The 25,179-nt window shown below is 41.7% G+C and overlaps 2 protein-coding genes across 9 annotated transcripts in view; one reads left to right on the top strand and one right to left on the bottom strand.

Moving 5' to 3' along the window:
* The window catches only part of FILIP1L (filamin A interacting protein 1 like), a 213,947-nt gene extending 199,506 nt beyond the window's left edge, over window positions 1-14,441 (bottom strand). For 3 of the 6 annotated variants that reach the window (XR_014184716.1, XM_082059417.1, XM_082059416.1), the window contains exon 1: window positions 14,203-14,441. The gene's annotated coding sequence lies outside the window, so the exon portion shown is untranslated. The remainder of the gene's footprint in view (window positions 1-14,202) is intronic. The other 3 variants (XM_082059418.1, XM_082059419.1, XM_082059420.1) reach the window with 2 other exon arrangements.
* The window catches only part of CMSS1 (cms1 ribosomal small subunit homolog), a 247,671-nt gene that overhangs the window by 201,340 nt on the left and 21,152 nt on the right, over window positions 1-25,179 (top strand). The window contains exon 1 of one of the 3 annotated variants that reach the window (XM_082060025.1): window positions 14,578-14,689. The exons of the other annotated variants lie outside the window; for them this stretch is intronic. Within the exon in view, the coding sequence (XP_081916151.1) occupies window positions 14,593-14,689 (97 nt within the window). The 5' untranslated portion in view covers window positions 14,578-14,592. Of the gene's footprint in view, window positions 1-14,577; window positions 14,690-25,179 lie in introns of those variants that run through there. 3 annotated transcript variants of the gene reach the window in all.

Here is a 25,179-nt window from a genome sequence, read left to right as displayed (position 1 = left end):
AGAAGTGACAATGCCATCTTGTTTTAATGATATAAGTGGGTGAGGGTAATACTGTTCAGCCACAGTGTTTTATTATAATTACATGCTAACATGCTCCAAATTCAACTTTTATCCGAGAGTCTAACAGTGTAAAATGAGCTGGATCTTTGAAGTTAATATTCACTTACCACACGGTGCCTCCCTACACAAAGGCAATAATGTCTGTATTATGGGGCATTTCTGTTGCTTTAATCACCACCTACTGCACTCTACTGGTAGTCAGTCATTAATTTTAGAGATTAATGACACAAATCTGTATTTATTAATGCTGTAAACCTGTGGGAAATGGTGAGCAGAATTAGCATATTTTCCATAATAACAGATTATGTGGTTTTATTAGACCTGAAAATGGTGTGTTGATTCCTACAGTAAATGACTGCATGTGAGCCATTCAGGTTGCTTGAATGATCTTTCACCAGCCTGGCTGTAATATTTCAAATTATAGTACACTTGCCCACTTACTAGCAAAGTCTTGGTCCCTGATTTAGGGGAACCAAAACCTGTTTGAATATCATTTCACCCCAAAGTGAAAGGCTTCTATTTAAAAACAGCACTTCCTCACATGTAACATTGCCACAATAGAGACCCCTGTTATTCTTGAGAGGATGAAATATGCAAGATCTGTGTGTCTTGATGTGACTGTTCAGAAACCAAGTCACTACTGGACTGTATCGTGAAATGCAAAACTGGTCTAAGAAACAAGTTTCTGGTGCAAAATTAGCTACAGTGCTGTGTTCTTTGGTTGAGCCATGTATTTGTGTTGCACCAGTGCATGCCGTGTCTACATGGCCATTAAAATATTTTTGAGACTGTCAGAAGCTTTGAAAGATCTGTAAGTTAGTAAAGCTGGTTTTTGTGTAATTTGCCATCCAGCTGATTGTGACCACTTTAGAGGAGGGCTGATGAATACAAGTCTTATCCAGTACCTCTTTTGGACCAATTCTTAAGTTCAAGATGAAAAGTTCTCCTGGAACTTGTTTTCCTTTTAGTAGAAATGATCTTTTTTATTTACAACTCTAGCAACTATGTGGTATCTGTTAGTGATATTGCTCCAAGGCTGATGTAAAAAAACCACCATAGAGATTGTTGAGCCTTAGAAGCAAGCCCATGAAGGACTTAGAAGAGTTAAAAGCGAAGAAATTATTGAGTACAGAAATTTTCTTTACAGTGTGTATTCCTGTGCTTTGGGAAGTGTGCAACTATATCTTCCACTGGCTGCATAATCTGGGCATCTCCTTGGGCCCCTCATCGTAAGGAGGACATTGAAATATTAGAGAGAGTGCAGAGGAGGGTGACAAAGCTGGTGAGGGGCCTGGAGCACAAGTCTGATGAGGAGCAGCTGAGGGAACTGGGGCTGTTTAGCCTGGAGAAAAGGAGGCTGAGGGGAGACCTTATTGCTGTCTACAGCTACCTGACAGGAGATTGTAGCATGGAGGGTGTTGGTCTCTTCTCCCAAGTAGCAAGTGATAGGATGAAAGGAAATGGCCTCAATGTGCCAGACGAGTTTTAGATTGGATATTAGGAAAAAATTCTTCATGGAAGGGGTTATCAGGCTGCCCAGGTTAGTGGTGGAGTCACCATCCCTGGAGGTGTTTAAAAGGTGTTTAGATGACGTTCTTGGGGACTTCGTTTAGTGCTAGAGTTGGGTTATGGTTGGACTCGATGATCCTGAGTGTGTCTTCCAACTGAAATGATTCTATGATTCTGTTGGTCTGATAAAGACAGGCTTGCAGTAACCAGTCTCCCCAAAAACCCACAAATGGATGTGCTCTTGGGGCCAGGTCCTTGTCTGAGAGGAAGTGGCACAGTTATTTTGTAGGCAGAAGGTATTATACAAAAAGGAGTCCTTTGCACATGGGCATGCAGAGAAATGGAGTGGGATGCGACTCCCGGGCAGTTGCTGTGATAGTGGGTAAGGAAGAGAGGAAGGATTCTGCATCCCACAAAGTTTTAAGAAGTATTTCCTCTCGATACATGCACACATTCTCTCCATTTACTCGGGCTCAGCTGGAGACAGCTGGTATTCTTCCAGACACTGAGGAAGCTGGGCGTCAGCACTGTCTGCTTCAGATAAGATTAATAATGTATAGCTTCATGGGGAATGGAGCCTAATCTGTTGGGATGCCATGGCAAGCACTTCTGGTGAGGAAGAACAGCTGCCTGTTTTGGGCCTTCTGAGAGGAACGGGATGAACCATCTGAGACAGATTCAGATCGACTCCTGTTTGGTTCGGCAAGTGAGTTGCTCGCACCTTATAGTCGACTGTGTTGAAAGCAGTAGACAGATCTATGGACTTCTGATCACGTCCAGCTCCTAGTTCTGCACACTTCAAATCTCTCTTTGAAAAATGACCCCATAATTCAACACAGGAATACAGCAGAAGGAATTTTGTTTCCTACTTGTATAGCAGCGTACAAGGGTACCGTGAGCTTCCTGAAGTACATGCTAACAGAAGTCTTGACCAATGAGCCAGAACAGTGGCTGTTTTTTGAATGAAAATCCTCTGCAGTCACTTCTGTGTCTCATTTTGAATGCAGAGGTTAAAAAGAGAATTGTTTCATCTCTTGAATGCTGTCTGTGTTCAGCACAGGTTGCAGACTTTTGACTTACCTCTTGCGACCTGGGTATTACTGTCCTACCAACGCTGTCTGTAAAATGAAGCCATGATCTTAATCCTCCTCAGATGGTGGAGTCAGAAATTACTCTTCTCCACAAAATTTCTGCCAATCTTAAGTGGTGTTAAAATAGACCAGAAAGTGTCTGAGCCTATCCAAAACTGGCTTGCTTTGTCTGAGAAGTGTTCTGCACCCCAGTGCCTTGGTTTTTTGTCTGTCTCTTCCTTGCTCTTAAAAGCAATCAGAATGGCTTAATGGATTTTTCCAGTGACCCCATGGGAGGCAGCTGCCATGTGTGTAGGCAGTTGGAAGACTCTTGCATGTGTAGTTCCCCCCTCACCCCTGCAAGGTTTACTTGGTAGGTGTGCTTGTGATTCAGTCATTGCAAATGCACGATCTCCACTCCCAATATGTGCATGAGCAATTTAAGGAGAAGGAGATATGCAGATTCACTAGTTAAACAAACAAAAAACCAAAAACCCCCCAACAAAACAGTAAACGCAATGCTTGCAGTAAGGCAGTTTTGTTTGTCCCTTTCCTCTTTGAGACATGAGTTCTTACGATCGTAGAATAATTTAGGTTGGAAAAGACCTTTAAGATCATTGAGTCCAATTGTTAACCTAACACTGTCGAGTCCACCACTAAATAGATGATAATACAGTTTGGAGTCATGACCCTCTTTGTTACTATTACACGTGTTCATAAGTCACTGGTGGTGTGTACTAGTGCTGTACTGGTACATTGATTCTCTTCCTGGTGCAATAGTAAAGATAGAACAATTCTCTGCCTAGAAGAAGCTCTCCCTCCCCATTTTTTATCTCTGTGTTTGGCAACTCAAGGTTAGTAGCTACAGGTGGGTGATTTTTAACACCACCGTGGATTTACCTGCAGCATGGCTTTTTTTCGGTCAAACCTCCTGCTAGAGTATGTTTCTTGGGGCTTAAAGGGAACTGAGAAAACCTAAGTTCTGTCAAGATCACCTAAGCCTCCTTTAATTTGTATTCACTTATTGACTGACACATAGAAAAATCCTGGGATGTCGGTGGCTCTTGGTGTTGCAGAGCAGCTTGGTGAGTAGCCAGAGTACTGATCAGAGCCAGGGAGTGCTAAAGCTTTGTAGGCTCAGGCTCTTTTGGGCTCCCTTCAGACAACCTGGCTGGGATCTGCCTAAGCTTGCCGTTTTGAAGTGGCTTTTAGGGTCAGCCCCAGGTAAAGTGTGCTGCATTATTTACCTTTGTTTATCGTTGGATGCAGTTAAAAGACAAGGCATGAGTGAAGAATAGAAAACCAGGAGGGGAATTCTAGATCCCTGGAGGCTGCAGCATGTGGGTGCTGGTGCTTTCACACACTTCTGATGGGGGCTTCCCACTCCTGGTGCTTAGCCTGAGGCAGGGAGAGCAATAGCAGCTGCTTCTTTCCCTCTGGTTTGAATGCAGTGTAAGTGGTGATGTACCCAGCGGGTGTTAAATACATCACTCAAGCTCTTCTGAAACCTGAACTAAGTACTCGGTTGGTAACTCCGTGTGAAAAACGAATAAATTTAAAAATGCTTCATGCTTGCAAATCTGTGCAGGAACTGCCTTTCCAAATCAAAAAGTCAGGTTTTGTGTCTTGGTCTGTGGCAATAATTTGATACTTTTTCCTCTTTGAGGTTTACAGTCCAAAATCTCTAAGCATTGGTTTCACATACAGTTATTACTAGACATGAATGGTTCGTTTCCATACTGGAATAATTTTGTGTGCTCCTGAGAATGCTATTTCCTTTGCCCAATTCTGTGATTATTTACTGTAGCAAATTATTCCTGTAATATTTGTGGTAATGAGAACTGTAAAATAGAATATCTGTAGTACTGTTACGTTTGCAGGAATTGAAGGACAATAGTGATTGCTGGACTACAGATGCCTTGCCAGAGACATGATCTGAGAGGTCTGTACCTTTCCCATTGCCAGAGGAAATCCATGATCATTCTCTTAAATTGCTTGTTTGCTTCACTGCTTGCACACAGAATGGAGCTACCGTTTTTTCCCTACAGAGAATGGTTTCACCCTGGAAAACTAATCTAGTTGGGGTTGAGTTCTGGCAGCTTTACGGATACGCTGGAGTAGAGGACCATGTGAAGCAACTTACTCATTCTTGCCTTTTCTTATGCAGGGGAAAATACATAATGATGGTGGCTTTTTAAAAGATTTACGTAACAAAAGTGGGCAGCTGGCAGAGGTGGGCTGCATCTCTGCTAGTGGTGTAGCAATTAGGGGTTCAGTACTGCTTAGTAGGGGTAGGTACTACTAGGAGCAAGTGTTTTTCTACAGCTGTGTGACAGACAGTGCATTGAGGCAGGCAGGAGTCACACCCTCCTCCATTCCTCATGCAGGGACCAGGGAGCAGCTCTATGGCCCCCTACACACTGATCAGGTCTTGCAGCGGCTCACCCTGTTGACAAGGGGAGAGAGTTGGGTTGTTTTTTGTGGAAAACAAAGCATTTTGTTTTGTGTTCTGCCCTTCTCTTTGGTTTAGCCCTTTCTGCTTGATGGCTGTCTTTAGGTTTTTCCCCTGATCCTTTTCTGTAATGTCTGGATCTTTCTCTGGTTTTTACATCCCCCTAGGAGGAAGATGAGTCCTACAACTACTGCGGGATAGGGGCATTGTACAGCCACCTCTGCAGGTCACATCTGACTGATGTTGGGGACTGCAGCGTCTCAGTAGAAAGTGGGAGAGTCCTGGGCAGTTTAAAATTCTTGTTTCCGTACAGTAGCAGAACACTGGCAAATTCAGGGTGCAGAGAAGAATGCAAAAGAAAATCTATGTGCTTTCTGAATTTAAAGATATAAATTACACAATCTCTGCTGGGTCTTACGATGTATTAGTTCAAAACCTGCTTATTTTGGGATCTGGTTCTTCATTTGACACATATTTCTCAGACTATGTATGTTTTGTCCGTCCTTAAACATAACTTGCCTAAGCCTGGATTATACAGATAATGTAGACACTGCACCATGTGTTGAACCCTGAACATCCTGCTTTTCTCTTGTCATTGACAACTTATGTGTTTATCCTATGGTGAAGGATATCTAATGTTAGTATGCTGGTTCACTGCTGAGCTTTTTAAAAGAACGCTACCGTGGCTTGTCTTTATTATAATAGACATATATTTTAAATTAAAATGCTTTATCAATATGAAAACATGTTTTGTTTTGTAATTAGAAAATTTTCCATGCTTTTAATTAATACAGGTATTGAAGAGGTATTTGGTTTCTATTTTTGGCATTCCACAGTCACATTTTTTTAGTGATTAGTTGAAATTCCTATTGAAAGCCTCCATAATAATAATAAAAAATATATATATATATACACACACATATATATACACACATATATATTACCTCTGAGACTTAAAAGAACTGCTGGAGAATTTATTAGAACAATGTTAAAATATGTCCTGAATCATATCATGTTAGTCTGCAGGTTGAAATGGGATACCTGGGAATTCAGACTGCTGTACTACTCTGATTAATTAAAATGTAGTCAGCTGAAACCTCTACTATAATCAAAATTATTCCCCAGGGTTTTGCCTTCATTACAGTCCTGGTGCAGCCTTCCAGTCCTGACCATTGCTGAGCTAAGTAATTAGTTCAGTTTAAAAAATAAACAAAAGGATAAAATTGCCATGACAGTATGTAGGATATTTTTTTTTTTATTGCTGTGCTGGGCTCTGTTTGATGGTGTTAATTGTATGTGGCTGTTCTTTCTGCTGCCAAAGACATACTGTGAGAGACAAAGTATCTCTGATTTGAGGGCTATGCTGTTTTCCATATTGTAAGACTTGGATTATTTTACAATGGATGTCTTCTGTAACTTTGGCCCCGACACTAATCTCCCCTCCGCAGATGTGCTGCCTGTCTCATCCCCGTTGTGCTGCGGGGAGTGTTCTGCTACAGCCGGGTTTCCTTATCAGCAATTCCACAGTAAATCAAGTGGGAGGAGACTTTGTTTCCCAACAGGGTCTCAAATGAAGAATTCACAGCATGTGAATTTGTATGGGATGCCAGAGGACATCTGCCTTACTCGGCCATCTCCAGAGTTGAGACTTCAGGGCCTAGATAAAGCACTGCTTCTGTCTGTCCCATACCATATATATTCTGACCCCAGCTTTACATAGTCTGTCGTCAGTTTGTCCTTGAGCTGGATCTGATAGTGAAACCCTTCAGATAGGGCTAACCCTTATCATTCTCTTGTTTCGTGTCAGACACTCTCCCAGAAGCTGCTGAGTAGCAAAGACATGACAAAGAAGCCTTTGATTGTGGCTGTCAATACTGAGACTGGGGAATTATAACTCCAAATTAGAAGGGATCCCACTGAGCTGTGTCTTTCTGACAGAGTGAGCCCCAAGTTTGGTTTTCATCTTGGTGATCTGAATGCAACTGGCTTGAATTCTCAAAAATATTTTTTAAAACACTAGTGCTTTTTCAAGGGTTAAAGAAAGGAACTTCATGTCCTTTCCATCTGAATATAATAAACAACTATTATTTTATTCTACTATAGCACTTTCTTCAAGAATTCCATAGCACCGTACGTATATTATTTAGGGTCCAAAACACCCCATTAAGGGATATTTCTGCATATCGCTTTTTGCAGTAAAACAAACTGAGATGGAAGAAGTGCCAGTGATTCGCTGAAGGCTAAGAAGTCCCCATCAGATGTAGAAGTGTGTACTCCCAAGCTCTTTAGTATAAGAAAAGCATGTAGGCACACCTGACTTCCATCCACATAAATCCTCCAGGATTCCCTTCTCTGACCACACATAGTGGGTATGTACACAAAGTGCAAAGAAAACAATGTATTGACCCATGCACATAGTGCATCCTCAACAACGGTAGAGTATGAAACTGCTTGCTATGTACCATAGCTTTGTGCTTTTACTAGTAAAAACTTCTTCAATGTTAACATCTCTTTTTAAGAGAGCTGTCATGGGAAAAGACAGTAGGGAAGAAGATAGCCCTGCCTTCTCCAGTGGTCACTCCATACTCTGCTTTGTGTGATGAAATCTGGTATTTCTTCCATTTGTTTCACTGATGAGGAGCAAACTTGATGAGAACCTGCCTTGCATATTTGTGATAGGGCAGAAGTGTCTCAAATGGAGGATGATCTGTGCTCTGAAAGGGATGCGTGAGATTCTTTTCCCACGTAAGGGGACAATCTTTAGGAAGACAAAAAGAAACCTATAATTAGACTACATGTTGTCCAACTCAGACAACTGGAGGTCAGATGAAAGTTGGTGTGAGGGGGAGCAAATGCTCTTGTTTTTTTCCCTTCAAGAGTCTCAAGTTCCCTGTTGCAAAAAAGAGTTGAGAGGACATGTAGTTTCAATCTCTTGGTGTCTACTTGTCTATATCAAGAAGCTCCATCACAACCTGAGCTGTCTCTCCTTTGCAGTGGGACAGTGCTGGTTGGTGGGTGGATGTACAGTGGGGAACGTGCAGCCCATTGGCTTGGCTGCCCAAGGCAAACTGCACAGCAACAGCATGTGCTGGAGCACATGAGTCCTGATGCTTCATCTCAATGCTGCCTTTTTCTGTTTTACTGACAGGCTCAGCCTAGATCTCCCCACTCTCCTCTCAAGCAGGATTTCCTTGCTTTCCCACTCTTTTAGGCAGGAGTTGCATGAGTGGGCATATGATGGTACACATCAAGTTGTATTGGGTGACATCTCTAGTGGTTATGTTAGCAGAATAAAACATAGTAACAAGAAAAATGGCTGCCATTTGTTTTCTATTTAGATTAATTATTCTTAAAGAGAGACAAGACGATGTAAAATGCCTATTTTTCACTACATTTTGCACATGATTTTTAAATCGTCTCTTTAGGAAGAGTATCTAAAACATTTGTCATTCATTTGGAGATTATTTTACATTCTTTTCTTCCTTTGCTCTTGCATTCTTCTGCAGTATTATTAGTGGTTAAGAAAATTGCATGAGTACTGTGCTAAATACAACCATGCTGTAAGTACTGATTTTTTTAATGTTATTTGCGTACTAGAGAATGGACACTGTTCTCCCGCTCACGTGAATGCCTGAGGAACAGACTGGTGTACTAAAAAGTTGGTTATGAGTGAAAAATGGAAAAGTTCACCTCCAAGGATTTATTTTAACAGGAGTATGTTTAGTCCAAGTTTCATTTTATGTAAAATTGTAATTTACAGTTTTGCAGCTGTGCATATGCACTTTCACTCTCTGACGTGTGAGATAAAAAAAATGCAGTGTTGCTGGATTACTTTCTGTGGTGTTTTAGCCCTGGTAGTGATCACTCTGAGTTTGCTGTGATTGTAAGAATTTAGGGTTATGTAGTGGAAGATAAGAAATTCATGTTAGTTTTGTATAATCCCAGTTTAAACTACTTCTCCCTGCGTGACTCTGCCATATTGTATAGGTGGGATTTTCAGTGGGAATTGTTTTAAAAGTTAACCACCTTCATCTTCAAGCGAAATGCACTGATAAGCCTAGCCTTGCGTATAATCCTCCTTGGCAGGTGCCACAGAGCTGTGGAAAGCCGTGCACACACCAGTGACAGGGAAACCACTTCAGCAAAGCTCAGCCAGTGCTGTGTTGGTGCCCTCCCAGGCTCCCAGCTCCTGACGAGCTCCCCTGGGAGAGCAAACATGCTGTGTGCCCCCAGTGCTGCCCTAAGAAACATGTGCCCCACTGGAGCACGCTGTTTTCAGCCTACTTCTGTAACTGTCACTCAACCTGGTGTTGGGAACAGTTCCATGAACATGAGAAAACAAGATGTGCAGGTAGCCAGCTGTCTGTCCTCAGTTTTTAAAGACTTTTGAAAGCATATTTTCAAGTATAGATAACCACTGCTGCGGTGGCTGTGTGTGTATACATGCTGTCTCATACATCTGTACACTGTTTTATAATATTCCAGGTAAACTACTTTCAGTTGTTTAATTTCATTCACATCATCATTTGTAGACAAAACTGTCATAGTTGCTCTCTGTTTCATCTAGCCAAACTGAAAGTCCCCATAAAATAAACGCATTTTTCAAAGCAGATACTTCATCTTAGTCTAAAACACTGTGTTGCGCTGTTAATGGTTAGAGTGGGTCTCCACCCCCTGCAGCTCTGTCCCATCCATGCCCCCCTTCCTTGATGCCTCACACCTGTGGGCAGATTGCTCAGAATGTCCTTGACTCTCAGACCAGAGTAATTAAAAACATTAGCTCTATTCTGGGGTGTTATCTCTTGTTCTCAAACTAAGTCCAACTAATGATTGCGCTAGCTATGAAGAAGAAAGGTTTCTAACTGCATGAAGAAAATAAACTCATTTTTAGTCAAACCAGCACAGTGTGACTGCAGGAGAGAGATGCGGATGTGACCGGGCAAAAGCAGGCGTTGTCCCCTGCATCCTCAGCTGCACTGGTGGTCAATGTCTGAGATGAGGTGGGGATGTTCCTTCTACCCCCCTGCCACTTCTCCTGCGCTGAGAAGACCTCAGGTTCCTGGTGTTTTTGAGAAGGCTGTGCACAGCAGACCTGATATCGCATGAATGGGTTGTGTATCAACCCAGAATAATCACAGAAGTATGGGCTGAAACCCATAAAACTGTACTGAGTGGGACCATAAAGATGTCTGGGCAAGAAGTAAGTGTAACAGAGGGTGGTCTGCCTGCAGTTTTCACCAGTTTGGAGATGGCAACTGCAGCTGCAAAGCAGTGTAGTACTGCAGGCTTCCAGAGTACCTGGATCTTCAAGTGTGGGGCATCTTTTTCTGTGCCTTAATTTCCTTAGATATAAGCATGAAGCTTTGTTGTGCTTTGAGTATACAAGAGTGAATTTGCCACTGTTAAAAGTAGTAGTTTCTAATGCAAAATATGAAAACCAGTATTGGAGATCTTTCCGTTAGTCCTGACACTGTTTCAGACTGAAAAAAAATGCAGACTGCTGAGGCTATTCCTCACCTCAGAGCAGATAGTTTTCTGCAACAAGGTATTACTCTTCTTCTGGTGCACAGAGATCAAAATGCCATAGGGGGCCTTGTGGAAAAGTTCTGTTGTTAGTTTTATCCTCCTGGTTTTGGGAGCTGTATTTGTGAAGGCAGGTCAGACAAAGCCTGGGGCTACGTGGCTTGTTACAAGTGTGAACTCTGGTTTCCTTCCTCTACCCTGTTACCAGTAATTCTCAGGGGAAAATATTCCTTAGCAAAATGACTACAATTTTTTAATTAACTGTTCGCTTAACTATATCTTTGTGATTTTTCTGTGCCTGTGGTGTCTCTGTTTCCTATACAGCATGTATTGGCACATCATCCTCTGTCCTTTCCCGGAAAGTATATTCAGGAATCATAGCAATAGTCACAAAAGGTTTTGAAAGAGAATTTCTATCAGGTGTTGAAGTAGAGCTACTTCAGCAGCTGTAGCAACTTGTTTTCATACCACAGTATTTGGTATCCTTCCTCATGCAGGCATACACACAGAGAAATGTACCCAAGTACTCTCAGACTGACTCTCTTTGCCCTTCTCAAACTCTTCCATCCACTTTTGGGTGTTCCTGCATGGATGTTGGCTGCAGCACCAGCTGTGCTGTGATGGTGGTGGGTGGAGGTGAGTCCTGGGTCCTGCTGCCAGAGCCATGTGCCAGTGATGCTGTAACACCTGACAGGGCCTCTTGCTAAAGGTATTTGTTTTAGGATGAGTTGAGGTATGCTTTGACTCTGGCTCAAAACCCCAGCTTGTTTCCGTCAGTTCAGCTTGGCAGGGAGGGAGGAGAATCCCAGCATTGTTTGTTGTTTGGTTGCATCAGGAGAAAGCCCCCAAGCAGGAACATAAATACAACAAGCATTAGTAGGGATCTGACTGCTGGTGGGACTTACTCATCCCCCTGGTGCTGTTTGGAGTTAGCCATCTGGCTCTGGCCCTGCTCACACCTGTCAGCTTGGGGTGACAGTGCCAAAGGCAGGAGTTTCTGAGTGGCCCCTTGGAGCCTTTCCTGGCCAGCTGGCAGCATGTATCATCAGCCAAGCCTCCTCTTCCTCCTCCACCACAACCTTGGACAGGTTAGGCAACACATATGGCCATGCCCTCCCACCCCCAGTGAGAAAAGTGGATTTCAGTCCCATCTAACCCCCCATAATAGAAATGAAGAGTTTTGGTCTTTCCCTGCACTAAAGGAGGAAAAAAAGATCTTTTCCTCCTTTTTATTTTAATTTTTTTTTCCCCTTGCATTGTGGTCTCCACTAGGATGGGCATGGCACATTGTGCCCATTGGAGGTCACACCTTAGCAAGATGAAGCCAGCTCATTCTGGTGTTGCAGTTTTGTAATGGAGAGGAGAGAACAGGAAGAAGAGGATCCTACCAAACAGGATTGACGCTGACCAGAAAGAGGTTAGAAGCAGATTGAGATTTGTCTGTTTTAGCACATGAGTCCTGTTTGCTCAGATGTGCTTCTTTCTAACTTCTTCCAGTAATGCCATGCTCATATTTATCATCAAAGCAATACTGCCATTTTCCATTGCTGTCATCCTCTCATCCATACGCCAACAAACCTCCCACCAGTTTGGGTGACAGACACCTTTTAGACTCAAGTCCTGTGGGGAAGGTATGATGACCTTCCCTTCAAAACAAGCCAGTCCCCGGCTGCCACTGGGACGCAGCAGCACTCCCACCCTTCTGCCGGGGGGGTTACACATGCTGTCTTTGTAAACTACAGTCACATCGCTGCTGCTTTGTTTTAAACCACCCTCTACAACCCTGATGTGTTTAACCTTGATGGGGAAATTACATTTTCCCACATGCAACAGAGAATAGGTGCCACAAAGTGTTACAAAAACTAAGTTGATTCATTAAGCAACAACTCTAGTCAAAACCTGAACATTTAAACAATTATAAAGATGTATTTGTCCTCTTTTCTATCAGTATGTAACAACTGTTTAAAAAGGCTGTTGCCAAACATAGGCTGCAGTAGTTGCCTTTATACCGTTAAGCCTTTTACTTGCTGATGAACTTGATGAATGCTTTTGCAATACTTGAGTAAACCTCCCATAACAGCCTCTTCTTTGAGTTCCTACAATATAAACCTGCTGGATGAATCTGAATTATCACGTCATACAGCCCGAGTTGGTCCCATTGCATGCTACCCTAGTTAGCATTTGTTAAAGAGTCTTAGGACTGCTAGGAAGGCATTTTCTGTGAAATGGGTGGTGTTTATTGCATCCTCTGAATAAACACCCAAGACTCCCAAGTATAAATTACTAAGCAAAAATCAGAAGCAAAGGACAATGAGATTATCTTTTACAGAGCTCAGAGTAACCAAAATCAGAAGCTTCTTCAGCAGGTGGGGCTTTTGCCACCTTGAACTCGTTTACTTTTTCAGCTTGATGTATGGCATTGTTTTACCAACAGCTACACTAAGAAAAGACGACCTGAAATAAGTGCAGAAATTCACCCGGTTGTCATAGCTTAGATGCACCAAGTCCCAGTGACTTGTTGACCTCTCTTACCCTTTGCTTACTATTAATCCAGAACCCATCTGCCTTTCTTCGGATGTTTCTGGTAAGACTTTTGCATAGTGTTTATGTTACGAATAAATTTTTGATGCTGTTGCATCAATGTTTGGACCTTTGGGTCAAGGGGACCTTTCAACTCTGATTCTTCAGCTTACCATTCCTATGTGTTTGCTATGGTCATGCTGCGTTAGGGAGTGTGTGTGTCTGTGCCAGTGCTAAATCCATGGCTTCAGTGTGTCTTTATGTGACAACAATCTCCTCATGTTGGAGTCCACACCACGGTATCATGATGTCCAGGTGACCTGAAGTGTGTTAGGATCTCCTTACAGACAGGCATGCAATGCTGTACTCTGTCCAGTTTGTTTGCTTGTTTATTTTCCTTAAGAGTCACAACAGTTTAAAATGGTTCTGAGGAAAACTGCTCAACCATATGTGTTTTCAAAAGGAGAAGCAATGCAGGATCAGTGTAAAGCACACAGTGGAAAGGAGGCCAAATTCAAAATGATCTTTAATCCTGCCTGTACTCTGAAGCTGGGCAACTTCTTTGGAACTGTGAAGGGATTTGAGCATGTGTTCATCTGTTTTGGTTTTTTTTAAGATATCTGTGCTAATTGCAGAAACCCCATATTGCAAACCTGAAACCGTACTTTCTCTTGTTCAACGTAATGTGGATAAAACATCACTCAACACGTATAAATGCATGCATATATATGTAATCATCATGGATATAGTCACACGTCTGTTACTCTCTTACTTTAAGAATGATACAGTCTGTTGGTGTGGCTGGGTGCTTTTTACATTAGTTTAAACAGGTAAAACCAGATAATGTACGTTGTGTTGCACATGCTGATATTCTTTTATTTTCCCATTTCCTTTAGACAGTGATAATGCAAATTGATGTTTTGAAATTGAGGATTTCATTATCCAAAGAAACCCTTAATGCTGACATGCAGAACTGATCTAGCAGAAAAAGCATATCACATATCTGATCCAAGTCACCATCAATTGCTTTCTAATTATGATGACAATACAAAAATGAAGCCAGCTTACCTTAGCTCAGGAGGTTCTTTTTTGCTGTATTCCAGGCAGCTTCCTCTCCTTATTTGCTTGGAAAGGGAAAATCCACTTGAACAAAGAAAAATTAATGCTAGAAAATTGAGGGATTTAAGGAGTCCTCAGCTGAGCTCCTGATCCACTTGTTTTTAGCTAATTGCAAAACCCTCGATCCAGTAGTAGCTCAGAGTGACTTGTCTCTCCTTGTGTGTTCTGTGGGCTGAGAATCTGCAAGAATAGACCTGAGACGGTGCTGCAAGAGAGAGACAGCGGGGGGACCTTGGCACGGAGTTGGACCAAACTCTAAATATAGCCCAACCCACTTTCCGTGCAATTCTCTTCATACTCCGAAGGCAGATGACCTTGTCAGAAAACTGACCTCCCAGCATGTCACTCTCTACAAAGAGAGGATCTAAGGGAACAAGACTGCAATGTAAAAGGACAGAAAAGCAATCAGCCATCTGCTTGCAGCAAGTGGATGTAGGTATGAGCTCTGTTTTTATGGCACTTGCAACTGATCGGGTCATAATGTGCTTTATTTGATCATTTAGACAAATGAGCAGCATATCAGTTCACAAAAGATTTGTACAGATGACAGATCGCATTGTAATCGCTAGTCTTAAAGAGAGAGCACTGACATAGATTAAAAGCCTGTCGTGTTTCCTCCTCTCAAAAACCTTAATGCAGCAGTGTGTGGTATTTCCTTAAAAGCTTCCGTCTGTAAGAAATTATCCTGTTGGAAAAGTTCTGTAAATGCACAAATGTATATTCTGATACCCTATAAATTCGAGATGCTGGGGTAGCTTGAAAGGGTAGTGCAACCTGCAATATCGGAGACCAAACTGCAGAGAAATGCGTAGCGTATGCAGAGGAGGGAACAAGAGAATAGGAGATTTAGAAACATAACCCTTGGGCCTTAAATAGGGAACTGCTTCTCAACAGATGTTTTATACTCAGGGGGAATTTGCCATTCTGTGTGGCAACATGTCAGGGTATTTTGTTCTTGACCTGAAGGAGAGTTTAACTTGATACAAGTCAACCTGATACTCTGTCAACCAGGGACCTGATACTGCTATGTCACATGAAGACTTCTGAATAAATAAAGCTGCAGAAATCTGAGCAACTCAAAATGTCTTCTCATGTTCTGTGCTAAGACATGTAGGAGAGCTGGGGTAAAAGCTTGCTTGCAGTATTGTTCTTCAGTGGGATATATTTGTTGGTAGTGACATATATCTAAGTTTGTGCTGCATTATACACATGCATGCAATTCTCAATAATCAGAGAAAACCTGAAAAAACATCAGGACTGTGATAACCTTATATATAGATGTGTATGTCTGCAAAATATGTGTGAGCCAAAAAGGTATGAAAGATATCAGCAGTCAGTAAAGTAGTGATGTATGTGTAAGAACAATAATTTGGGGTGTTAAAATTTACAAAGTGTGCTATATATATATATATTTTTTTTTAATTGAAGCCTACTATTTTGTGCAAGTTCCACTCTGTAATTCTATCATGATCTATCAGCTTGAAGTCCACAGGGTCAGCCAGAATCTGTGTGTTACCTTCACAACAAGAGCTACAGCTGTGAACCACAGCTGCTTCCCAAGATAGTGAGAGAACAGTAGAAAATATGAATCTCCTGTAGTATTAGGGGAGACATCACATCTGGGATCAACCTTACTACATTCCTGGGCAAAACTTGCTCATAGTGAGACTTGGATAAATCCATTAAGCTACTTAATAGAGGGGCTCTAGCCCAAGTTCCTCTTTCCTCCCAATCAACCTATTTCTTCCCCATTAATGGGAATAAGTGTTTGTTAGGAGTGAATATTAAAACAAATGAAGAATGCTGGTGTTTGGCTTTGGAGAGAGGACCCGAAAAAGGAGTGAGTCTGCCTCCAGAGAGACAAATGTTGAGTGACATACTAGCAGTGTTAGGGAATATGTACAGCATGAATCATTTCTCTTCATCCTCTGCAGCAAACAGCTGGAGCAGTTTCCATATACAATGGGTAGTTCTTAGAAAAAGAAGGAATCGCAGTGCTCAGTGGGTCCTAAAGCACAGGAGTAGTCAGACTCCGGCAGGAGCTATGACATGTGCTTCTCCTGTGTGAAGATTTTGGAGAAGGGATGGTTTCTTTCCTATAGAAATAGTACGCTTGAGTGGCTTTGGGAAGGGAATGTTCGTTTTGGGAGAGGCTTTTATAGAGCCGTGTTGTTTGCGTGTAAAGTGCTGTAAATGTTGCTTAACAGACCCCAGTAATGCGAACTTCCCAAAAGAAGGGGAAAAGGCTTTAAGAGTGATTGTATGAGTTCTTCAAGATGGGTGGAACAGTATTTTGTTTGACAGTTGTATACACTCAGGTTTTCTTTAGGATGGCTTTTTTGTGAGTTTCCACACTACCAAGTGGGAAGTGTAGTAGGGAATCAGGCCCTAGTCTGTGCCTAGCTTTTCCTGGGCTCATAACTTGTGGTTTTTGATGCTGGATGGTCTTTCTGCCTCTTTGTGGACAGTTTTTCTCTTTGACTACCCAGCCTTCCTTGGTAACATTTCCTCTGGAATGATTTGGGTTTTCAGACCCTAGGCTGTTTCTGCTCTCGGATGCCTCTGTTGGAATTGACAGCTATTTCAGACCAGCCTTGTAGGGTTCCCCCTCATACGGTCATGCATTCTGTAACCAGTATTTGTGAACTGATTTTTCTTTTGATTAATCACAAATTCCTAGGCACTTGTAGTTGTTTAAAGATCCCATGGAGCGTTTTACAAGGTGAGATATGTGGACTGTAATGTCTCGGCCGATTTCCAACATGGTCAACGGCTTTCTGGCTCGCTTCATTCCCCTACTTTTCAGAGGTGGATTGAGTGTCCTTTTACTATCATAAACTGTTGCACACTATTGCTGGCATCCTTTTGAGTGGTTTATAAAGTGACTGTGGGGGTATATAATGCCTGGTATCTGTCAAAAGGAGAAACCCTTTTTACAAGGTGAAGTATTTAATTTTGTAATGTTCATCCAGTGGATTTGTCAACAGCCAAAACTGATGCTACTTACAGACAAACAGAACAGTTTCCCACTTCCCCATCTCTCTAGGAATACATTTTTAAACTGAATTTGGAGGTTGGTAGAGATTATCAGAAGTTTTAGCATAAAGGATGGCTTTTGAGAGAACAAAAGAAAGATTCATGAGGACTCTGCAGTGACTTGTGGATGTCCTCTGAGCCTTCACTGATGGTGTCATTGGCAAAGGGTACATAGAGCAAACAACAGAACTGATTTGCACTCGGGTGATGTATTATTCTATCTTCAGGCTCTGGTTGCTCTTGTTCGGCAGGCCTGTCATGAAGAAATTAAGTTAGATGACAAACAATAAACGGGCCTGTCGTGTTCCTAATATGTCACATCTTTGTGTTTGCCCTTTGCTTGCCATGTGTTTTAAAACTACAGTGACCAAATGAATCTTCAGTTCTCCCTTCTTACCTTGGTGATGCTGTTATTCCTCGTGTGAGGCAGTGATAGGATGGCAAATTCAACCCTTGTTTTACAGAAGAAAAAATTATTTTTATTATAAGGAGGGTGGCCCACTATTTTTATATCTGATCAGCCACTGTCTATGATTTTTCTAACATGTTTCTGTTTTATTATATAAGGCCGTATATAAAAAAGAAAACATCAATTTATTAATAGGCCTGCATTGTAGGTGTACTACAAGCTGGGCCTAACCTTGGTCATGTGGAGTTTTTTCTTCTGTGCTTGTGTACAGCAGAGAATTTTCTCTTTTCTAATTCTCTTATATACTCTTTATTTTTTCATTTGGCTCATTCCCAGTCAGCAAGTCAAGATGCATTAAAAACGAGTTTGGAAGTACCCATTTTTAATGTTAAAAAGGAAGTTTTAAAAATAAGGGAGAAAGGAGGGGTAGTTGTTAGAAATGTTCTGTGGGAGATCCTTAGCATGGCAGATAGTTATGTCTGTGTCCTAAAAATTTTCTATCAGATAATAGTGAAAATTCATTTGTTATTATTCTATTAAGACCTGGGGTTTTTTTTCTGCTTGAACAGGCAGTGATTTTAATTGAAATTACTATTCAGTGTAAGAAAGTGGAACGTAAACTGGATATCCTTTCACTAGATTTGTTGGGGGAAAAAAGAGCTTGTGGTAGATTTGCCTTCTGAACTGCCCAGGGAAAAGGTTTACCTTTTTGTAAGGATGATGTCTTTGTCGTACAAGCTATTGCCAATACTTAAAAACTATTACAGGGAATTCCTACAGATTGACTGCAAGAAATTCTGGCTTGGCACAGGCTCAGACTGGATGGATTGGGAAGGATCTTACGCTGTCTGGACGTTACCCAGGGGGACAAAATTAGAGCACTTCTGATTCTTTAATAGGACTGTGTCTGTTTCTACTCAGTTGCTTACTGTATGCCCTCCGGGTATGCCTCGCAAATACAATTTAAAACACCTTTTTAAAAGTACTTTGGCAGGTAAAGTCTGCAGTTGAAGGCAAGCTCAAAGATATGAAAACTTACTATTGCGCTGGAATAGGCCTGTTTCAGGAAAGGAGTCTTTAGTTCATGAAGGTGGGAAGGGAAGACAGTGCCCAGGCCTTGGGGGACCACGGCTGGTTTGGGATGATGGAGCACCAGCACCATGTGAAATTACCATGGACATTATCTCAGCCGGGGCAGGGAGGCAGCTCTGTGTGGCAATAGGCTGACAGGGAAAGTCAACACAGGGATGCTACCTAACTGGTAGTCACCTGCAACAGAGCTTCACGTGCAGCTTCTTACCTCCTAGTAACAATAACAGATGCCAGTTCAGTCACAGTTTTTACTCTTTAGTTCCAAATGGTAAAAATACCCAAATATTTTAAGGCCTTACAAGCGAAGGTACTTCATTTGATTCATGACCCTGGTGAGGAAAGTATGAAAATTCATCAGTGTTTTAAAACCAGATTTGCAAAAACTAAAATGGAAAAAAAAAGTCTTCATTAATTTTAGAAGTGGCACTCTGCTTAGCCATGTTGTCATTCTTCCTTGCATCAAAGATTTCCACTGTGCTGTAATATTATGTCTTTTGATGTAATTAAATATTAATTTTTCATTTCCTATCAGTATATCTGTTCTCTTACAGATATCTAAGACTAGATCTCATTTTACTGTACTGTTTAAAATGGTTTAGCTAATCCTTACTCAATGAAGTAAGGGAATTATTATATTTTTTTTATTGTAATCTGTCATCTGGATTTCTCAGTTGTGCCACTGCAGCTGATGCACGCCCATGACAGGGTCAATTATTTATCTTTCTGGGGGTGCCAGCAGACCCTTTCTAATTTAGTCAGAGCAATCTGAGTAATGGAGAGAGTACTGACACTGTTGCAGCTATTTTGATGCATTGGTTATGTGGTCATCTTCCCCAAGGACAGATTACTTTTGTAAGTAACATTTTATCTCATTTACTAGTGATTTCTAAAGTATCGTCATGGTAAACAGCCAGAAAGTGGTCTGAAAAAACGTATTAATAATAAAATTTACATTGTTAGCCATTCCATGTGGCTGGTCTGGAGGGCCCCAGAAGAGCTTCAGAGATATTGCTTGGCCAGTTGGCTTTTACATCTTGGGCTCCAGGGTATCTGAGCTATTATTAGGCTTCTCGACAGGAAAATTCAAAGCTGTCCATTGCCCACAAAGAGAGAATTTAGCGGGGATTGTCCTGGTAGACATGAAAGAGATCCTCCTTTTGGGATTAACAGTGCTGGTGACACACAGCTGCGTAATTTGGGATCTGTCCAGGAGGTGGTTTGAGCTGCTGATTGGCTTAGGTCTCTGTGCACCACTGCCTTCCACACCTGCTCCTTCTCCCACTGCCATGCAACACCCTTCCATCCCCTCGTCAGGGAAGTAGTTAAGCTTGGAATGCTTTAAAATATTTAAAATAGTTGATCAGCCTGCCCCCAGTCAGGCCTGTTTCATTTAAAAACTTTGTCTGTTCCTTTAGAGACTGGTGGGCAGCAAGGCAGGACCTGCCTGATCTTCGTGTGTCTTGCTGCCTTGAGGAGTGATACCGTAGTGATATGTTAAGATACTGCTGTCACAGAGTTTAATGTTTATAAAGATCTCAAGGGTGGATGTCAAGAGGATGGGACCAGACTCCTTTCAGTGGTGCCCAATGATAGGATGAGGGGCAATGGGCAGAGGCTGAAGCACAGGAGGTTCCATCTAAACATGAGGAGAAACTTCTTTACTTCGAGGGTGTCAGAGCACTGGAACAGGCTGCCCAGAGAGGCTGTGGAGTCTCTTTCTCTGGAGACATTCCATTCAAACACCTGGACACATTCCTGTGCAGTCTGCCCTAGGTGAACCGGCTTTAGCAGGTGCGTTGGACTAGATGATCTCTAGAGGTCGCTTCCAAGCCGAGCCATTCTATGATTCTGTGAGGCACCTCAGAAGTCAATTTAGGCAGGCAACAAGTTCCAAACAGACTTTCTACTAGCCAGAACTGGTTAGCAAAGAAAACCAACTAGAAATGGAATGTCTGATGGCACTTAGCTTCCCGATAAAAAGAGAAGAAGAAAAACAAACAAACAAAAAAAAAGAAAAACCACACCAAAAACCCCACCAAACCACTAGTGGAATTTATTTGGGTATGTATGCAAAATAATATTTTTCTATTTTGAGCTTTATTTTTAATTACATGTTCATTGTTCCTATATCACAAAGAGTTGTAAGAACTGCACCTTGCTTCTCTCTCAAAAAACCCCTCCTGTTCTCTTCATCCTCTTCCTGCGAGGAACTTCTCATAGCTGCTGTCAGTTCCATGAGCTTCCTTTTCCTTCATTTCAGTTGTAGGCTGGCTTGAAGCACAATTTGCATTTTCCAAAGAATTGTAAGATCATTTTCTGTTCCTTTTCAGTTGTAACTTTTTTCTTTATTTGGGGACATTTTGAGGTGTGCTGCCTAAAAGAGTTCAACTTTTTCAGTCAGCCCTAGTCTTTAGAAGAATTGTGGTTTTGTTACTATAACTCCTTTATTAATCACTTCAGAGTAAAACAGTGACATGTGAATGTCAGAAATCTCAGTGAGGGTGAATCAGCCTAGCAAGCACAAATTTGTATGTACTAGCTATTTTGTACAAACAAAATTGCCTTCAGATCAAAGCATGTCTCATTACCTCCTATATCATTAAAGTCTTGTCTGCCTTTAAAAATGCTAGTAAAAATAACCAAGCAGATGTGCATTCTTTGTGAATATATTAGTTAATAAAGGTGGTGATTAAAGGGAACCCGATAAATTATATGTAAATATCTGTGTGCTTATTGATGTGCATGTGTATAAACATGCAGACATGTGTGTGTATTAATATAGGTGTGTATGTGTATATACTTAGTATATATATTCATGTACTTAGACATATGTATATATGTCAATATTAAATTTGTAAGAAGTAACAAACCTTTGCACAGAATGATTTTAAATAGTAGTCAATATCATAAATGAGAAGGTCTTAGATATGTGCGTGTTAAGCATGAATAGCTTTTTCCATTTCAGTATGGTTCAAAATAAAATCAAATATAAATACTTAGTGACTGGGAAGCCTGTAAGTATGTGTCATGCCACTGATGTAATACCAAAGGAACAAAAGTGAAGAGCTGTGAAATTCACATTTATTTATCTATATTGAGAGCATTACGTGACTGTTCAGATGTCTTTGATGACCTTGGGGTTGCGTAAGGTCCATACGTCACGGGAAAGCAGATGCAGAGGATTGCTGCACTCAACAACATCACCCCTTCAGCAGCGTGTTCCATCAGCGCCTGCCTGCCGCTCATTTGCACCGCAAGGGAGATGAAAGTCAACGTTGTGTTAATCAATCAGTTTCTGCATTATGCACCAGCTTGTTATTAAGGAAGGATTTGTGGTGTCTCGTGTTCTGGCAGAAAGGAGCCTCCTGGGCAGCTGGTTACCTCAAAGCAGGGCAAGCAGTGCTGCTCTGATACAGACATGTTTGGGATCTGTGAGCTGGGTGCTTCTGCATTTGTTCGCATCAAGTTATGATTTATTTTGTGAATAACCCCTCTGACATCAAGGTAACTATTTGCAGAAGAAGGTACACGTGTAAGCATGGTTGGTAGAGTCTGGCTTGTGGTACTTTGATGCCCACAACAAAATGCTCCTGTCATCACAGGAGCTGACATGGTGTCACAAATGATCACAGCTTGAAAGTGGCTACTGTCTTGACTGGAACACGAGTGGCTGGTTCTTTCTGGAACAGATAAAAGGTCCTTCTATTGTATAAAGTAGGGATACTCTGGTACTGCAGAAAGATGCTCAAATGTTAAGTGTTTTCATAGAAGTTTGTTTGGTCTGGGGCTGGAGGTTGATTCCCTCTTCTCTTGCTTCTTTCTGAAAGTGGAGAAGGACGTTGCATCGTGAAGTGCAGTCCAAAACTCAGATGGGCAGTGAACAGGTGGTACATTGTTTGTTAGGCTATTTCGGATCATGGAAACCATTTGTCCAGTTTTAGACTGCTATTGCAAGCAGTGTATCTTTTAGTTATGAGAAAGAGAAGGGGTTATTTAAAACTTAGATGACTCCTGTTTGCCTTTCAGAGTAGCACGCCAAGTGGGATTTAAGAAGGAATGCTTAAAGATCACAGGCAGCTTCCTCTGAATCTATTTTATGCAATTCTCATTTATTTCCAATGTGAGGTGAGTCTGCCGAGAAAGAGCTGGCTCAGCAATTCAGTCCCGTGAGGCATGCACAGATATATTCAGTGTTGCGTGTTTGGGGCTCAAGTGGGACTGAGAAAGAGGGCACTAGTTTTGATTTCTTCAATGTACTTCATTTGTATCATCGATCCACAGCCTGCTTGGGTGTAGCGCATCCAGGACTCCAGGTCTGTGGAGCTGATATGTATAAAAGCTGGTCATTCCTCCAGCATCTCGGGAGTCATGGCAGAAGAGACAGAGGGATTGCATACAGAAGTCACCAGTGGACTCTCAAATACAGAAAGTGCTCTACCAAAATGCAGCATGAGAAATTTACCAGAGGAAGGTTGTTATGGGGGGAAACAAGCCCATGGTAATGCATAGTGATAACAGAGTTACCAAGATACCTTTTAAACATCCAGGAGTGTGCTGGATGATGTTATTTTTCAGCAGCTTCTAGTGAAGTATTGTATCTGTGGCTCCAGAGTGCTCAGTCAGTGACTTTGGTGAGGAACATGGCAGGGAAGGAGCTGCTGATGTGCAGGGGCAGGCATATGGTGCAGGAGCACTCAGGCATCCTCAGGAGACGGCAAGGAAACACCCAGTAGATTGACACAGATATTTCAGCTGTAATATAAGAAAGAAATCTGTTAAGTCTCCCAAACCTTCAAGTTTTTGGCTTCCCTGTTCACCTGCTGCCATATGTTAGGCTGTACAGGACTATATATATTTTTTGTGCATTAGTAATAAATTTGTAACAAAGTAAACCCATATCACCATTGACAATGAAAATAAAAAGAAAAAAAAAGGTGGACTTTGGAATGCTCTCTCCCTTTCACTTCTAGTGGCCATAAACTTCCCCAGAAAACTTTACACCTTCAGCCATTGTCTGATGGACACTCTTAGGACAGTGACAGTGATGTTCTAGGAAAAGTGTCAGTCATAGTGGAGATGGCTGCTCACTGTTCTTCTTCATGACCCAAATGGCGTCTCAAAAGAGTCAATTCAATACAGGTTGTCCTTCAGAAGAGAGACAAAATAGCTCATGAGTGCAGCTCGTGAAGACCAGTGCCGTACAATTCTTAGCATACGCGTAAGTCTGAGATATAATAGACTTGCCACCTCCCTTGTTCGTGTCCTTTCAGAAGAGATCCCAGAATGGCCACATAGTGTCCTCTGAGGTTGACCAGCTGCCACCTAAGGGACAGCTTGATGTCACAGCTAACATATGGCAAGGGACTGCCAGGAGAGACATTCCTGCTCTTCTCCTGCCCCTGGCCCCTCGCCCCACGTGGGATCTGGCACTCCTGTGGCCCCAAGTCTGCTCAGCTTCTGGTGTGGGGGCCGTGCCTGCAAAGAGAAGGAAGCAAATAGGCCAGCTGAGCTGCAGTGTCCCCTTGGTGTACACGTGTGCATTTGCTCTAGATCTGGAAAGTGAGGGCTTTTCTTGGGGGATTCCCACTTAAGATTTCAGAATGTGTCTTCATCCTGCGTTGAGATGCAAACAAGTGCTGCTGTTTCTTCCACAGCATTTGTTTTGGTCTGAATTAAGTTCATTAACTTGTTTATTTGACCCCTTTACTTAGAAGTCCCTTAGTTCTGCTGGACAGAAAACAAATTATCTTCTCAGTTGCTTCTCTGTTTCTAAAGCCATTGCAGTTTGACAAGAATCAAATGTATATGAAATAAGTTACCATGAAAAACTACATCCAACCTGCTAAAATATTCACTGATTTTCTTCAGTTGCTAGCTTTCAACTTCCCAAACTTTTTTTAATTCTTAACAGCTGTCACAATCCAATTTAGGATGCTGTTACATAAGCTTTTCAAAGTGGGAAAAGGAGTGGAAGTTACAAGATGGTATCTTTCCAGGCATAAGTATTTATGTGCTGTTTTATCCACTTTGCAAGTGTTTTTTCACTTGCATTAGGATTTTCAAAGCCACTGCTTTATATGTAATAGAAAGTGTTGCATCTGTGGATGACTAAAGATTCCTTTTTCCCTTTCATATCCTTTAGTTACCTTTCACTTAAATCCTTTCACATATCTTACACATATGCTTTCACTTACCTATTTTCACTATGTACCCATTTCAATATGGAATTAGTACATGCCAGCCATAGTTGGTTTTGTCTCTCTCTCGTGTCCTCTGACCATCAATTCACTCTATTGACAGCTGGTGATTGCATAGGTAGTGTGTTATAACCAGCAGTTTTATCTTCCATACTTTGAGTGAGGCTTAAGGAATCATGTTGTTACTTTTTA

The sequence above is a fragment of the Streptopelia decaocto genome (assembly GCF_964273445.1).
Source record: "Streptopelia decaocto genome assembly, chromosome: 1".
Lineage (NCBI taxonomy): Eukaryota > Metazoa > Chordata > Aves > Columbiformes > Columbidae > Streptopelia > Streptopelia decaocto.
The sequence above is the reverse complement of the archived record's forward strand: the minus strand, read 5'-3'. Positions and strand labels throughout refer to the sequence as shown.